Here is a 17,425-nt window from a genome sequence, read left to right as displayed (position 1 = left end):
AAAACATACCATTCTCTTCTACTTTTCTTTCCTGAAACATTTTTATTACCAAATGAACAACAACAACACACTGCCTTATCTGTTTTTGCAATTCAGGCATGTATGTTCACAGAAGGCAACAGACTGCATTAAAACACTACCAAAACAAGCCATTTCACTATATGTGACTCTGTCCCCAGGGAAAGGAATGAGAGCAGATAAGATGTGACAGATGTGTAGTCACGTCACTTAATACAGTACTGGAAGGTGCTCAAATCATTATGGTGACAGGCAGAGTATAAAAACTTGCAAAGAATGGACCAAGCAGTTATCCAGTTTTCTGCAGACATGATTCTTGTAATCAGAGAAGATATTGAGGTCCGTGAAGTGCTGTTTGAGATAAGGCAGCCTGCCAATGTCAATATGCAATAGTCATAAAATAAAAAATAGAAGGGTGCACAGCATATATGTTTTTGTCAGCAAAACCTCTCCATCATGAATATGAAATACATCTGATGAATATGAATTCAAGGTCTGTCCTCTAAAAATTTCCTGTAATGAAACATTTCTGAAGAGGTTTAATTAAACTTGAAATTTACCCAAACCAGGAAGCTTAAGCTTAGCAACTGTAGTTGTCCAAACTAAGTTTTGTTTTTCAGCTATTTTGCTGAAATCTCTTCTCTATTTTGGTTTAGAAGACAGAACAGTAAGGATAAAACTGGAAATCATATGGTTACTGGACAGAATAGGACTGGTCACTTGTTTGAAAGCAAGTATAAATCTAAGAGTTATTAAAAAAAAAAAAAAATCAGGACTTTCATGCAGTTGGCCAATTAAAGTATGAAAAATGCAGGATAAAGTAGTTTCCTCACATTTCAAGTTTACTAATCCTGACTGTTACAAATATTAATGTAGGTCAAGAATATTTCCAAACAGCAGCATGATTTTAGCTGCCAGTGTCCCTTCAGTAGGGACCAATACCACTGCTGTTGTTTCTCATAGACTGTTAGACCCAAATCCCACAAATTAATCTGCACAGGTAGATCCCTGCGCCTCTGGGAATCCGCATTAAGGCAAAGAGGGAAAACTAACTCACAGGATCAGATTCTTAACTTGAAGCTGGACCACTGTAACTCATTATGACACTAATCATAAATATCTCACCAACACCCTCTGCTCCCCATCTGTTTGTTTTATCTTATTATAGTTTTATATCTCAATCCATGGGACTAGCTGCAGTAGTCGAATTAAACACCTGCATGTGCCTGTGTTTCTGCAGGACCAGGTCCTCAGACACACGCTGAGTTTTCCCTGTGCTTGTGCCCATGCCTTGTTTGCTCCCTGAATGGGACAACAAAACAGAATGACAGAATTATAACATCAATTTCTTCATTTATACAAACACCGATATTGACGTTTTCAAATAATCCCGTTCTTTAAGCCAAAGGATAAACTCCCATCAACTTCTGAGGTGCAGCAACTGGTATGAAGTAACCTGCATATCAAAAATTACCTGGAAAAGTGTGACACTGGGCTTTAAAATTATTTTGAAGAAGCACTTGCTTCTTTATCGTACTGTCACAAAACAACAAGTAAAATTTCTAAGAATCATGGAATATTCTGAGCTGGAAGGAACCCACAAGGATCTTCAAAGTCCAACTCCTGGCCCTGCACAGGACCACCCAAAGAATCACAAATAATATTCATTGCAGACTACTAAATCAAATCCACTGGCACCAACCAACCCTGAACTGAGGAATACTGAATCCAAGCCAGTCACCATCAGGCCCAGTGCAGGAGGTTGGATGGACCTTTCCTTTGACCCAGGATGGCCATTCGTGCATTCTTACAGAGAGCCCACAGGAAGAAGCCCACAATATTTCAAGGATAACTCCACTAGAATTAATCCTAGAATCCTACTTTTAATTAAACTAAAAAACACACATTAAGGTGTGTTTTTGTGGGTGTTGGTTTCAGGTTTGGTTTTATTTTGCAACTTCTATCTTCTTTTGAAGAAGTGGGGTTAAGAACTAAACCAAAGTGCAGTCATGCATTTATTACATATTTCAATACTCTGATTAACAAATTTGTCAAACAGGTAGATGAGGGAATGTGGCAAATATACGTGCCCACAAAGCAAAAAAAGGCACAGACATAATATTAAACCTATTAAACGTGCTATTTTCCAGAATTGTCAGCACAAACCATGCTTATTTGCACTACTTATAGCAGAAATGAAGAATAGCCATTAAAAAAAACCCACAGAACTAAATAAACTGCTTGAGAATTCAATGTTGAAGACTTCTGAAAGGTATTTCCCCTTCCTCACCAGACAGACATTAATTCTGATTTTGGCCCCTGGATTTGTACTGAAATTTGGTGATAGCTGGAATTTAGGGGAAGCATTCAAGATACTGGCACTCTTTAAAGAGTAATATGCTGGATCATAATTTTCTTTCTCAAATCAGAGGTTAAATCTGCCAGCAGAAATTCAGCTCCAGCTGGGATATGTAGGATCTCAAAACAGTAGGGTCTTGCCTAAGACCAGACTGGCAGCATCTTTCCCCTTGAGAGGCTGCAGCTCATGGGACCTTTTGATTTCAAAACCCAGCAGAAGCCAGGAGCTGGGAGCTATCCATCCACAACTGGTATGAGAGGGGGTCCCACCTCCTCACTTGCTGTAGGACAATCAAAATACCCCTGTGGGCTGCAGTTGGCACCACTGTCACAGGTTACAGATCCCCACATCAAGGAAAGATGCTTAAAACCAGTTTCTTTCTGCTCACAAGTCCATTTACCCTTTCCAAAATTACCTCTCATTAGTGTCAACTGCTGAGGATTCACAAACTAAAACACACACACACACACACACAGCCTGAGTGCCTTGACAATTCAAGTCATGGTACAAGTTAACATCAGCATTTAAAACTTTCAAAAGTATTGCAAACAATTACCACGCCCTCAACTCACAGATAAAATATTCTGTAAAGCTTAAATACATATATTTCCGGCATGAAACATTTCTCAGTGCTGGCAAAACTTCCCTGCAATTTTTTACAATAGAATACTTTGAGTTCAGAAGCTGGTTGTAGGGTAAAACTGTTTTATTTATTAAAACCCATATGTGGTCTTACCTTTTAGCAGAGGCAGGGGAGTTAACTCGATAGGCTTGCCCTGAGACCTAAACTGGGAGGAGCTTTGTGACCTCTTCTGTCTGGCTTTTCTGACGGACTTCCGAGAAAATCCGTCTACTTTATCCACTGATGGAGGAGTAGTTGGTGCTGAGGACATATCCCTACTGAAGGAAAACAAAGGTTATAAATATATTCCAAATGAGTGAAATGGGTAAAGATTAGCCTAAACTTCCCATATATCTTCTTTCTGCACCACTCTCCTGTTGATAACTCACCCACATAAACTGTTAAGAGATTTAGCCCAGCGATAAATTTAAACACTGTATGGAATAAACTTAATGGAGCTTAATCATTAATGTAATAATTCCTCTTGCTCACTTTTTTATCTGTGTCTCCCATTTGCCAAAAATCCTGCAACGGGAAAAATTCAGACCTAATGCTGACATCATTATGTCAACAGAATTCATATACCTGTAGACCTGACACAGGATTGTTGCTTTAAACTGTGTATTCTTTGGGATGAAGTCATTTCAACTCACTCTGCAAGGGACCAGGTATGCTAAAGAATGGGTACACAAAAAGGTACAAATGTTTTTTTTGGCATTCAAGTCACCAATATGCATGACCAAAAAAAAACAGGACAGCAGAAAAATTCCATTTGCTTACCGTACCTGCATACCAGATTTTATAGAAATGCAAGAAGGTATAGCAGAAAGTACTGTTATACTTCACAGTTTCGCTAGCACTGACAAATTCTACATAATGCTTCTTCACTCTCCATTTTAGAAATGGAGTTATTTTCCTGTGAGTCTCTTTACACATAGTTATTCCACGTTCTGGCATTTCTGTAGGACCAGCAGTGTGGTAGCTGTAACTGTTCTAAGGGCACAAGCCAGAGAAGGTTTGCAGGGAGAGGCAGAGAGCCAAAAAAGGCTTCTGCAAGCAAAAGTTTGTTTGTTTCCCAACTTCAGCTGGTGTAAGCAATAAGCACTGCATCTTCCTATAAAACCGGCCTTGGTAGTACTCCTGTAGCTGATTCCATACTACGAGGAAACATTTAAACAGCGAATTAATGCATTCACCTATTGTATTTACCAGTCTTGTCCTGCGTGTTATAAAGGCTCATCAGATCTTGATGAAATACGTGAGCAACACTCAACAGAAACGAGACAGGAGGAATTCAGGCCTACATGTTTCAAGCAGCTCTGTGCACAGTTAACTTCACCAGCGTGTGCAGCTCCCCTGAAATCAGCAGCCCCATCTGCATTAATGACACGATCATTAGCGAGAGCAGCTCCGCTGATTTCAGCCAGGCCACACACTCGTGCAAAGTTAAGCATCGGCGTAAGCATTTGCAGGATCAGGGTCTTAGAACATGTCCTTGGAAAGCATTACTCATCCTCAATGTCTGTTGACTTCAATTACCAAAGTGACTCCTTTGCTACAAGAAGTTGATTCCACGACACAGAGAACACTTTCGAGTACTTATTTTTATTAAAATATTTGATTACTCATAGGCTTCATAAATTACTAAATCCCCTGAAACAGACATCATTTGGGTTTGTCTTTTGTAAGAAAAGCTTTCGAAAGCATGATTTGTTGCAACAGTGTAAACAAGCTCCGAAAGATAAGAACTGTTTAATGCAGAATCACATATAGGTGCACTAAATCTATCAAAAATGGGAGTATAAACTCCATAGCTTCTTCGAGGAAGCATGTGCAGCACTCAGAAGGTGAACTGTGCAGCTGGCATTACAATAATGAAAAAAATCTCATTCCATCTTTTTGATTTCTCCTGAGGTATTCTCTCACTACCAGCTTAGGCTTTCTAAATATAATATACTATCAGCAACATGAACCCGTACCTTAAACTGGTCTTGTTTATCATCTGGGCGGAAAAAAAAAAATGCCACCATCACCAGGGCATTCAGGCCCCAGCCAAGATTAATAAATAAAAAAGTCAGATAAACTGAAATAGAATGGCCTGTACTTTAGTAACCCACTTCCAAGATTTCAACAGTCCGCCAAAAAACATACAAACACCAAGTTACCTGTTACATAAACCAAATTCTGGAAATATCAGCAAAAAATATATTCCCTAAACCTGAATCGGTTTGGCCCTATTTCATCTCATCAGAAAGCTTCCCCTCCTCATCACGTGCATCATTAAAGTGTAACCATCCCTGCAGAAATGTTTGCACGCTCCCTCCAAATTAAATTACAAAAAAAAAAAAAAAAAAAAAAAGAAATAATAATAATGGACAGGGACTAAAGTAGATCACTTAAACTGCAGGATCATTGTGTCAGCAAGGAGCTTTACTGACACTTCCCCGCTGTAAATTTAGTAACAGTTTCCCTAACCTGCTTTATAAATTATTAAAATCTAATTCTAATTCAACAAGACTCCATCCAGCCTAACAACCTTACAGTAAACACTGATCTTTCTTTTCGTCTCCCCAAATGAACATTCGCTGCCCTGCATACACTATCACAGGGAAATACTCTGTTTCCACCAAGAGTCGGGGGGGGAGGAGGGAGGACGGGGGGGAATAAAGCCCGAGATTATTTATTGTGTGCGAGGGGGGAAAGCTGCAAACCCGGCCACCCGCTCCCCGCTTGCTCCGCTTTATTCCCCGAGTATTTTGGTAAATACGAAGCCACGCTCATCAGATCCCTCAGCCTCGGGGAGGGGGGGATGGTGGAAGACGCGAAAATACCGACGGATATCGGCGGGGAAAAGGGAGCAGAGGCGCAATTATCCGCTCCCGGCTGTCATTTCCAGACGGGATCTCCGCAGCTGGAACATGTCCTCCCGCAGCCCTCCTCCCGCACCGCCGGGCCGGCCATGGAGTTACCTTGACGCTCCTGGGTAGAGAAGCCGGAGACGGAGGGAGGCGGCGGCGGCCTTGGCGGAGCGCGGCCGATGCCTGGCGGCGGCGGCGGCGGCCCGAGTGCGGTTCTCGCCGGGCTCGGTCGCTGCCGCGGCGGCGCAGGAGCCCTGTAGGCCTCGGCCTCGGCGGCGGCGGGGCCTCCCCGGCGCAGGGCGGCGTCGGCGGCGGGTTCAGGCGCGGGCGGCTCCGCTCAGTCCCGTGCACTCCCCGCTGCCTGCGGTGCCGCTGCCTCTTCACATTCCCGGAGAAGGGCCCTGCGAGGCGGGGTGGTGTTGGGGGGGGGGGAGCCGCCGAGCACAGCCGAGCCGAGCCGAGTCGAGGGGGAGCGGCGGGCGCGGAGAGGGGGGGGCAGTGCCGGGCAGGGCGGGGAGCGCGGGTTCCGCCGGCGGCGCTGGTGCGGGGGGGAGAAGAGCGAGTGGAGGGTCCCGGTGGGCGTCGGGGTCGCGGTCCTATTGTGGCTCTCAGCGGGCTCCGGCCATGGCACTCGCTCGCACACACTCGCTCGCTCACAACCGAGCGCGCTGCTGCCACCGCCCCCCGCCCGCGGACCGCCCCCGACCGCCCACCGGAGCCGCCGCCGGGACGCGCCGCCTCAGTGGCGCCCGGAGCCGCCTTGGCCGCCGGGACCGCCGGGAAAGGGCCGCCCCCTCCCCCGGCAGCGGCGCGGCCCCGCCGCTCCCGCAGCCCCGCGGATCCGCCGCATCCTGCGGGTCCCTCGCATCCTTCGCCCGGGGGAGCGGCGGGGCCCCCTCGGCTGAGCGGTAAAACCCGGCGCTGCTGAGGGAAAACCCCGCTAAGGCTGAGGTAAAGCCCCCCGTCGGAGCCCCTCGCAGGGCGCAGAGCCCCTTCCCGGGGAGGGCAGCGGGCGAGGGGCCGCGCCGGGTCCGGCCGGAGGGACCCGCTGCGGGCACGGCCGCAATTCCCTCTTTGTCTGCAGTGGGAAGCAGCGGTTGCACCCTCCCTCTCCTCTCTGCACCCTTGGGTTTCTTAGCCCAGTGTGTGATCGCTGTCTGCACCACCCTTTTTTATTTTTTTTTCCCCCCCTTAAGTGTATTTTTATATACTCGGAACCAGGGACCAGCACAACGGCTGCTTGTAGATAGTATGGTTAAATGTCATAAATTTTTGTTTAAACTTATCTACCCGATGGCTTTGGTGTTTGCTGGTTTTGTTTTGGGTCCTGGTTGGTTTGTTTGTTTGTTTTCCTCAAAATACAGCAAACGGCTATAGGGCAATGGAGCTGGTGAAGGGACTGGAGAACATGTCTTTGAGTTGCGGCTGAGGGAGCTGGAATTGTTAAGCATGGAGAAAAGGAGGCTCGGGGGGGAACCTTATTGCTCTCTACAAAGGAGGATGTAGCCAGGTGAGAGTTGACAGGTAACAAGTGACAGGACAAGAGGACAGTCTTAAGCTGCAGCAGGTGAGGTTTAGGTTGGACATTAGGAAGCATTTCTTCACAGAAGGGGTGATTAGACATTGGAATGGGCTGCCTAAGGCGGTGGTGGAGTCACCATCCCTGGAGGTGTTTAAGGAAAGACTGGACCTGGCACTCAGGTGGTGTTAACACGGTGATGTTGGGTCATAGGTTAGACTCAGAGGATGATCTCAGAGGTTCTTTTCCAGCATAATTGATTCTGTGATTCTGTAATGGTGTTCATATGGCTATTACGTTTGAAAATACTCTCCACTATTTCTCCTATATTTCTGGCAGAAAAAAAAAGGTGACTTATATGAGCAGCAGCCTTCCTGCGTTGATATCACCAAATCCCTCTGAGGTACAGTCTTTTTTTTTTTTTTAGGAAATGAGCTCAAGGGTACTTTGAGAGCTGGTTGCTTTGGTGGATCAGTCACATCCCTCCTTTTAGTGCAGGTACAGAACCCTCTCAACATTACTAATCCTGCGAAGGATACCTAGTTGTTGTCCCACTCAGCTTCTTGACTCAGCTTTTGGCATAACGGAGGGTGTGGGACTGTGTCAGACTCGATTTAAAGTGATGTAAGCTGTTGTCAAACTACTTTCAAAATTGCTAATTTTCAGGCAGCTAAGTTCCCTGGTCCAGTTCACGTTGAGGAACCTGGAACACTAGTTAAAAGCTCACGGCTACTGAAGTATAACTAATGGATGTGAGCAGTTTTGCCTCTCATCTCTCAAAATGCCTCTTCATATGTTAAGAAATAGGCCTCCCCTAAATTTTTTTACCCATAGCCAAAGCGTTTTCAGTTCATTTCAATCATTCATTGTGTGACACAGTTTTAAACCTCTTAAGGTGCTTATTTCTTGGCTCTGTGTTGTCTCAAAATCATTCACATCTTTTTTTGAACTGTAGCACCCAAGACTGGACACTGCTACAATTGAGGCCTCAACATCTGCTGTCCTGCCTGTCACAGACCACGTTCCTGTGTACATGTGCCAATACAAATACTTTGGAGTCAGTCTGATCTATCCACAATCTTGCTGACCTGTCTTACCCCCGCATCCATTTCTGCTGACCTACCAAGCCAGTTATTTCTCCCTCAAGTAGACAGTAATGCTACTTGAGAAATTACTTCCTGCAGCAGCCCTAATGCTATGCCCTCATTTTTAATGCTGGATAATCAAGCAGTCAAAACACATTTTGAAATAAAATTCCACATGATGTTAAGTCGGAAAACTGTAGAATTTGTCATCCTTTGTAAATTGACTGCATTTCTCGCAAGAATTGTATTTGAAAAAGCAAAACTTAGATTGAACTGTGCCACAGTTACAGAAAGGTTGTGTAACTAAATTTAGAAGAGAGATTTGTACATATTTGTAAATATTTTAAACTTGAAATTCACTTAAACTAAAGCAGCTAAAAAAATGTAACTGTAAGCAAGGATTGATAACAAAGAATGTAGGTCAAGGAGAGGGTGCTGTTATACCAATATAAGGTAAAATATGATAGAAACAGTGTAGCTTCCCATCAGTGAGGGACAGAACCTGCAGACAAACATGTTTTGCTGTTACATGCACTTAATTCTGTTAGTTGTGTTTGTCAGTGACATACTTTCATTCTCAGTTTTGGTCACTGTCCTGTATGCTGCTTTTGATCTGAACAGTGCAATGAGCAGCTCGGAAAGTTATTGCCAGCATACTCTGCAGAAAGGAAGTTCTAGCACAGCCTGATGGCTACACTGGCACTTTAGGTGCAGTTGAGCAAGTCATTTTACATGATTGTACTTCAGTCTTCCCAGTATGAGAAGAAATCCATCTTTGTAAAACACTAAAAATCTAAAATTGAAGCCTGTGATGTAGGTATCTATTAAAATAAGTGCCATAGAAGGGATAAAAACCAACACTGTTGTCCAAGTCCTGTGCACACAGAGGTTTTTACTCCTCGTTCTGCCTTTGTATAACAGCTATCGAATTAGTTCTTCAGTACAGCTGAACAAGCTGGTAAATAATGCATTCAGCTAGTTTATTTCTTAGATGGTCATCATGTGGTATGTTTGGTCCATTTCGCTTGTGTAAAGCGCTTTTATGATGTGTTTTATATCAGGTGATGTTTGGATGGTAACAATTCGAGACAAATACAGGCTTTATCAGTGAATAAACAGAAATCTTACCTTTTCTGTTTCGCTCGGCCATCAGATTTTGCAGAGTAGGCTTCCCACTTATTTCCAGATCGCTTTCTTTTTCCTCCTTTAATCTGTGAAGTCCTCATCTGTGAGAAGATTTAAGAGCATGATATAAGATATGAATGTAAAACTGCTGGTATTTTGAAGGGGCACTTGTCCTTCTCCTGTTCTCTGTTTAGTCTGCATTTTGTAAAAATTGTTACTTTTAAAAAAATGGATAAGTGAATTCCAAGCAGAGATGGAGAAGAACTAAGTACTACAGGTGTTTTACATAGATGTGTATCTGTATATGTTTATATATGTGTTTGTATAAATACCAATTTGCAAGAATAAAAATTGACTTTCATCAGATAAAGTTCACATGACCAACATCTCCCGTACAAGTGTGTGGGCATATATATGAAAATATAGGCACAGTCAGTACCTGCAGCCCTTCCTGGAGATTTACAAGCAGTAATAAGTTCTTTTGATCAGTGTTTGTCCACTGCTGTCAAAGGTACAAGACAAGCCTATCCTTTTTATAAGTGGCACTGCCTTACTCCCCTACAAAAGGGCTTTTTAAAAAATGGCAGGAGAGGAATTTTCAGGGCTAGCTCCTTGCCAGTTCGGCACTGTGCTTTTTAGCACCCAGTCAGAACAGCAGTCAAGAGTCCTCCAAAACAGAGATTTTTGTACCAGTGACTCAGATTTGTGCCACTTCACTATTTTTTTTTGTGTGGTTGAAGTTCCACTATAGACCATCTGTTCTGACCACCCAGGCAGGAGTACGGAGCTCTCATCCACATTGGCATTCTGCTCTCTACATAGCAGCTTATCAAACGAGATTGCTACGGAGATACCCCCGTGGAAGTCCTGCTCCATTGAGTGATAAACATAAATGGACCTAGCTGGAGCTTGTAAATGTCTCACATGGCACATCTGACATGTATTTGTCTACAGGAGGGGTCACATAATGCTCTATAAAGGATCTCCGATATGTCAAAAGGAGCATTATCGGGGGTACCATGGGATTAGTTCAGATATTCCCTGTTCCAATACTAGTAAGCAAGAAAAGACTTGCTCTCCCCAGAGAACTAATTATTCAGACCGGCAAGAAAAAGACCAGAAAGAGAAAGCATTATGGAGGAAGCAGCAGAGCTGTTTGAAGAGGCAAACCAGCATGTGAACAAGGCTTTTCCGATACATCTTTTAACAAAAATGAACACGGTGGAACACCACATCAAAGTAACTGTCCTGCTCCATCAGCGTGATTGAAACGGCACAATCTGTGATTTTTTTTTTGTTTACTTTTGAATGAAATTCACACGTAACAAGAAAGCGTTTCTACTTAGCCTGTTTACCCTGCACTTGACTCCTGATTCATACGTTCTACATTTTGGGGAGGAGTGGCATGTCCGGCTTTTGGGCGACGTTCGTAATCGCTGTACCAAGTTTCTGCCATAATAACCAAGTGCTTGTTCCTCCTCGCCTCCCGCTCCTCCTCGAATCAGCTCTGTGATAACACTGTCAGTGCCCTCAGGAACTGAATTCCTGGCTGGGGACGGAGGGGGGTGAGCGTTTTAGGGTCATAGACACAACTACCAGAATGGGAACTAATTCTTCCTCTCTGTTTATAGACACTGCGTCATTTGAAGTCTGTTTCTCTAGTCAACATGGCAAGATAAGTAGGAGCTTGCTCGGCAGCTGGAGAGCTGCCTCCTCCCAGCACCACACTGCTCTCACTGATTCCCAATTCACGGTTTTGTTCCTACTTTGCTCCCCTCCCCCGGTGTCTTAACTTGCCTTCAGGCCCCAGGCACTCCTTTAAGCCAAGTTTTCTGAATTTTCTGTTCGATTTCCTTTGCCACCTGTTTACCTCCGCCTTCCTTGGGCTTTGCAGTGCCCTCCTCAGCCAACCTGCCCTCCCCAACTGTCCCTGCCCTCCCCAACTGTCCCTGCCCTCCCCAACTGTCACTCCCCAGCTGTCACCCCCCCACCTGCCTCAGAAGGTTCTAGTGCTCCCCCGTCTCTCCCGGGGCAGTGCCCGCAGGGCTGCCTCTGGTGCCTGAAGCTGCCTGGAAACACAGCCACGTGTGTTACGTGGTCCCCCTGTGCCACTGGGGTGTTTCTGAGTCCCAGGTGAAACGAGCTCTGCTTCTGTTCCTTTGCTTTGTGATCAAGCCTCCTTCCAGCAGCTGAAGGGAGTCTGCAAGAAAGATGGGGAGCGACTTTTTACAAGAGAATGGAGTGACATGACAAGGGGGAAAGGCTTCAAATTGAAAGAGGGTTTAGATTGTGTATTAGGAGGAAGTTCTTTGCTGTGAGGGCAGTGAGGCACTGGCACAGGTTGCCCAGAGAAGCTGTGGCTGCCCCATCCCTGGAAGTGTTCAAGGCCAGGTTGGATGGGGCTTGGAGCAACCTGGTCTAGTGGAAGGTGTCCCTGCAAGTTGGAATGAGATGATCTTTAAAGTCCCTTCCAACCCAAACCATTCTATGATTCTGTGATTCTAAGTCTCCTCTGTTATCTCTGCATTTAATGTGTTACAAGCCGGTATATACAGTGCTATAAAACCATCCTCTTCATGTGAGCACGTTTTACTGAGGCCCAAGTTCCTATCTACAACATCACACCTTGAAAAGAGCTACTGAGTAAAAAATACCTGTGTGTGTTGAAGGTGCCCAGCAGTGCTTTAAGTGTGTGAACTGCAGCACTTCCCACATCTCCAGTGAGGCACCTACCAGCTCCCTCCCAAGCTTGGTGCCTCTCTCATGGTTATAGCAGTTGATAAAACTCTTGGGATTTTCCCCAAGTTCAGAGTCCCTGAGGCTGGAGTAGGCTGAGACAGAGATATCTTGTTCCCTTTGTTATGAAAGAGAACAAGCAAGTATTCGTGTTGTATTTTTCAACCTGCTTTATCTCTGTCTCATGGTACAACTTTAACCTATTGGATACTTTTTAAGTTTTCAAATTATGGCAAGGGAAAGTCTTCTGTAGTCATTAGCTAAGCTCAGCATTGTAGGGAATGCTTAACATCAGAGGGTGTCTAACAGCATTCAAACAAGTTTAAAATATAAGTTTTAATGGGTTCCAGATTTTGCAGTACAAATGAATGAATATGTATGAATACTGCCAAAATGGGAAGGACAGGAAAAGAAAGGTTATAAGAGCATTTTCTAAAGCCTTCCCAGATCTACTATCAGGGTTAAACAAATATGATAATTTTGCCACTGAGATAATTACATGAATAAGGGGTTGTAGTTCTGTCATGACCCTGTAAAAGAATTACAGATGCCCTATAAATGGCTAGTAAGAAAGAACTTCACATGAGAGAGGAACTGGAGTTGAAAACCAAAAGCTATAAATCTTAGAAAAAGACAGAAATTGATTAGATTTAGACAGAAAATAGTAAAGAAACACCTAAATAATCTCCTGACTAAGCAGACCACACAAAAATAGATGACTGGAACAGGAACAAAACTGGTGTTCTGTGCAAGTGCTGGAAGTGCTAGAAGTTGAAAAACTTGGTTGAAGAGATGAGGTTGTCTCACTTTAAAGGAGCACTGATAGAACTGATTTTTAGGAAATTCCGAGAGGGAATGGCATTAAAGCCTCTCCAGCACCTCATGGCAGAAAGAGAAGATGATGCCAAGGTTAGGACAGGAATAGCAAATAAAACAGGAAATGTCATCATACCATTGTACAAATCCATTGTGAATCCTTCCTTATCTTTAATGCTGGGTAATTTGGTATGGACTGTATTTAGAGAATACAGAGAAAGCCAAAAAATAAGATGGCTGGGTACAATTCTCACAAAAGAAGAGGATTAATACACTTGGGATCTTGAGGTCAGAAGAAAAAACTTCATGCTGAATTTGCTAGAGGTTTGTCAAGATCTTCGATGTCATGGAGATGGGCGAACGAGTGACTTATTTATCAAAACTGCTTTGTGTTATTTGTTCTTGTGTTCTCTGGCAAGATGGAATATTACAACCTCTTACATCCTGTTATGAAGGCAAAAAGTGTGAACAGGATCAGTAAAAGAAAATTTTAAAAAACAGATGCTCAAGGGCATCAAGGAGATTAAATTGTCCTTGTACTTTAACATAATTGCAACATACATTACATATGCAATATATTAATGACTGTAGAAGCTTATTTACCACTAAATAAAAATGCACCACTATCAACTTAAAAAATCAGTTTTATAGAGAAGTCTAGACTCCAGATTTAGGGTAAGATATCTCAGTAAATACAGAATAATTTGAGCCAATATAAAATGTGTGATATGATAATACTTGGCATATTATCATTATTAGATGGCTTCTTTGACATGCTGTCCAGCCCCCACACTTAGAGAATTTTCAGCATTATCCAGTGTCAGGTAGGACCTGCAAGAATTTGTAGCAAGAATCAACAGCCAAGACTTCAATGAGAGCTGATCAAAGCCAGAACTGAGATTTTCATTTCTAAGAAGGCACAAGGAGAAGTTAAACCCACGATTTGCTAAGGCACCAAGCGGCGCCATAGGACGCTCCTGGAAAATTCATCTTAAGCTATATTTAGTACGTTCACAGAAATTGTGGCTCCCACTTGAGCCATTTCAGCTCAAATATAAATAAATAAATAAATAAATATTTGAGAGAATTGTGTGCTTCTGAGTCATGTTTAGTTCTAATATGTGTCTTTCTAGGCGAGCTCCTACCTCGGAGCAGATTCATCTCTAGCTGCAGTTCTGTAGGTGTGCACCTGTACTTCACATGTTAAAGTCCATCAAAAATACACTAGACAGTGAAATGCTGATATTGAAAGCTTTTAGTACACAAATGGCTAACAAGAGCCCTTCAGACAAACTCTTCCCTGCAAGTTTGTTTCAGAATAATTACAGTTTCTTGCAGTTACTGGCTTTTAATCATGGGCTCTTGAGATGGTTTTTTTTAGTTCCATTATCTTTGTAGAGTTTAGTTCTTGAAATTTTATCACGATCTCATTGCATGAGTGTGAGATACTCCAGGGCAATGCTGTTCAATGCCTGCTTGAGTACAATTTTAAAATGTAATTTTTTTTCTTTTCTCTGATTTATACCTAGGTCAAATTCATATTATTGTCTTGAGTTCCTTCTTGAAAACTCACTGCAGCTTCATTTGAGATCTTAAAATATGATGTAAGTCACATCCTGGAAAATGTGAAAATAGATTTTCTTCATCTTCTACATAAAACATCCTTTCTGAGTTACTAAACTTTCTTCCAAAGTACACTGTTTTTGATCCAGAATTTCATTCTGTGACATTCAGACTGTTCTGATTGCACCAAATGTAATTCCACCCCCACTGAAACCCACCTCAGGCCTTTTCCCAGTGTGATCCAGCTATTTTTCTTTGGGATGTTACAGGAAGCTACACACCACCATTCTGATACACGACAGTGAATACGCTTCGAGGGGTTTTTTTCATAATTCCTGGTAGCATTGCAACTCAGCAAACTGTTTTGATACATCTGTGTAAGCAATTTAACTCTCCTCCTGCTCCCCACTGCAACTCAGTGCTCTGCTTTTAACAAATTGGCAGAATCCTAACAAATAGACACCCCAAAGCTGTCATACGGTGCCGTTGCCTATCGTCCCATTCAAATGGTTTCTTCAAGGAAATTGCCAGTAGTGTTAGTCCTGCTGGTTATCATCTGCAGGATATTTCAACCAGAATGCCATGTATGCAGAATTCTTGATTTTAGTTTAGTTTGCAAAAATATTTGCCGTCTGAAGTGTTGTCTACTTATTCAAGCCATTAGACAGAAATACAAGTAAGGTTCTCTGCTTTCAACTGAGATTTACAAAAAATCCTCATTACCTCCTGGGAAAAAAAGAAATGGCAAAAGACATTTGCAGGAAAAAAAAGTAGGGCATCTATTGCTGCTGCATGTTTAATTTTATTTGATTTACTGTACTTAACTTTTTCCTTTGTTGGCAAAAACAACCTTAGCTGCTGCTAATGCTGTTGCCAGTGTCTCCATCTGCATCTTTGGTTACTTCTTGGATTTGCTCTCTTTCAGCATTTGCAGAATTCTGCTTGCATCCTCTGGACTCTCATGGAAATTTTTCCCCTTTGTGGCCAACATTCACAGCAGCTTGAAGTTACTCTCATTGTGGATGACATTTTCCTGCAGTTGAAGACACCTGAGCCCAGTTCCCTCTCGAGCCTCTTACAGGCCTTGGTGATCACTGCCACTGATAAGGGAAATGCCTCTGTCTCATCTTCAGAAGTCTCAGATTCACATTGTGCACACCCATGTTTCAGTTCCGTCATTAATCCCAAATCCCTTTTTGGAGCATTTATCTGAATTAATCTCGTAATTTTGCCATGTAGCTTTATTTTGCAGCTGGACCCTTCCTTATCTTTCCTTTTGTAGATTCTTTCTCTTGGGAGTGGTTTCAGTAAAACACCTTGGAAAGCATTTAATTTAGTCTCCAAGTTGGTACTGTATTTGTTGGCACTTCTGTCTGGCCTGTTTTCTGCTGACCTTTACTTAAATGATTATGTATATGCATGTGTGCATGTATATTTGTAATGCTTTCTGTCTTGTTCAAGTTTAATTTTACTCCCTGAAACAAGCTTTTCTCTTGAGCTCAACGTCCCAGTTGTTTCATTAGGATTGTGACAAGTCTGCTCATACAAGGCACATCCACGGCACATCTGAATGAAAGTAAACATCCTGTGTTCCTCAGCCTTCTATAAACCCCAGCAGATGGCTGCTGCTTTGACAAACTGTGTGGAATAGGGTGGATCACATTTCCCATGCAACAGACTTATTTCTGGAAATCCAAACCCAGTATAATTCTTGAAGGTGACAGCGTGGATCTAACCACAAAGTGGTTTAGCCCAAATCAGTCCTACGTGGTGACTCTTTGTAGCTCAGACCCCCTTGCTTTTTGGACTGGATGTACAGTGGGGGATACCTTAAATTGCTGATCCACACAAAGTTGCAGGAGGACTGGTAGCAGCTTTCACCTGCAGGTCCTTGTTCATCAACCTCAAGGTCCTTTGTGTAATACCTCTCCTTGTTAGAATCTGTGTATGGTTTTTTGTCCCCTGTGATTAAGTATCTTCTGGAGAGAGATGGTATTTCTTAGAATTGACTGGATTTTTCCTTAATGCTCAGAGACAGTCCCTGCTCAGGATTCTGGCAGAATCTGCAGGAGGTGATGTGTATTTTCTACACCTCAGGTAACACTCAGGAGACATGTGCCACAGACATATGTCTTATCCTGGTTCCCTGCAGCAACAGTTCACTGGTGTGTCTGTGCTTACCCTGTGTCTGGAATCAAAGGCACTTCAATGTCCAGGTGGATTAGCAGCAATCACAGAATCATAGAATAGTTTGGGTTGGAAGGCACCTTAAAGACCATCCAGTTCCAACCTTCTGCCGTGGGCAGGGACACCTTCCACTATCCCGGGTTGCTCAGAGCTCCATCCAGCCTGGCCTTGAACACTTCCAGGGATGTGGCATCCACAGCTTCTCTGGGCAACCTGTTCCCAGCCTGAGACTTGACCCTGTGTGTGTGTATGTGTTCAGGAACCCTTTTCCATCTCATTTCATTTCCTAAAAGGAAGCAACAAGGGAGTTATTTTGGCTGCAAGTCCAAGCAAATAGCCTCTATTAGGTCTTAAAAACACTGTTGAGGATGCGTCCTGAGAGAAAGGCAGTTTGGGAGTGGGCTTCATCTTTTCTTGTTTAAAACTTTCCTCCACTGAGTAACAGGCTTTTCATCACATGTTCAGAGTATTAAGCGTCAAAGGAGAAGGCTTTTGAAAGACCACCTGCATTCTAGAACTTGTGTGCTAACCTCTTGG

At 43.3% G+C, this 17,425-nt stretch overlaps 1 protein-coding gene and 1 long non-coding RNA gene across 8 annotated transcripts in view; one reads left to right on the top strand and one right to left on the bottom strand.

Moving 5' to 3' along the window:
- Positions 1-11,541, bottom strand: part of PPP2R5E (protein phosphatase 2 regulatory subunit B'epsilon) — a 79,843-nt gene extending 68,302 nt beyond the window's left edge. For 2 of the 7 annotated variants that reach the window (XM_032690044.1, XM_032690049.1), the window contains exons 1-3: positions 11,384-11,541; positions 9,590-9,687; positions 3,114-3,277 (exon numbers count right to left, since the gene is read on the bottom strand). In XM_032690044.1, coding sequence (XP_032545935.1) covers positions 3,114-3,277; positions 9,590-9,687 — 262 coding nt within the window. In that variant the 5' untranslated portion in view covers positions 11,384-11,541. Of the gene's footprint in view, positions 1-3,113; positions 3,278-5,968; positions 6,102-9,589; positions 9,688-11,383 lie in introns of those variants that run through there. The other 5 variants (XM_032690047.1, XM_032690045.1, XM_032690048.1 and 2 more) reach the window with 5 other exon arrangements.
- LOC116787933 lies at positions 7,274-17,003 on the top strand. The gene is made up of 3 exons (XR_004357491.1): positions 7,274-7,874; positions 13,957-14,742; positions 15,636-17,003. It is a non-coding gene; the product is annotated as an uncharacterized LOC116787933 (long non-coding RNA).
- Positions 17,004-17,425: the final 422 nt, after the last annotated feature.

Source organism: Chiroxiphia lanceolata, chromosome 6, assembly GCF_009829145.1.
Source record: "Chiroxiphia lanceolata isolate bChiLan1 chromosome 6, bChiLan1.pri, whole genome shotgun sequence".
In the NCBI taxonomy this organism is placed as follows: domain Eukaryota; kingdom Metazoa; phylum Chordata; class Aves; order Passeriformes; family Pipridae; genus Chiroxiphia; species Chiroxiphia lanceolata.
This window is presented reverse-complemented; position numbering and strand designations above follow the sequence as displayed.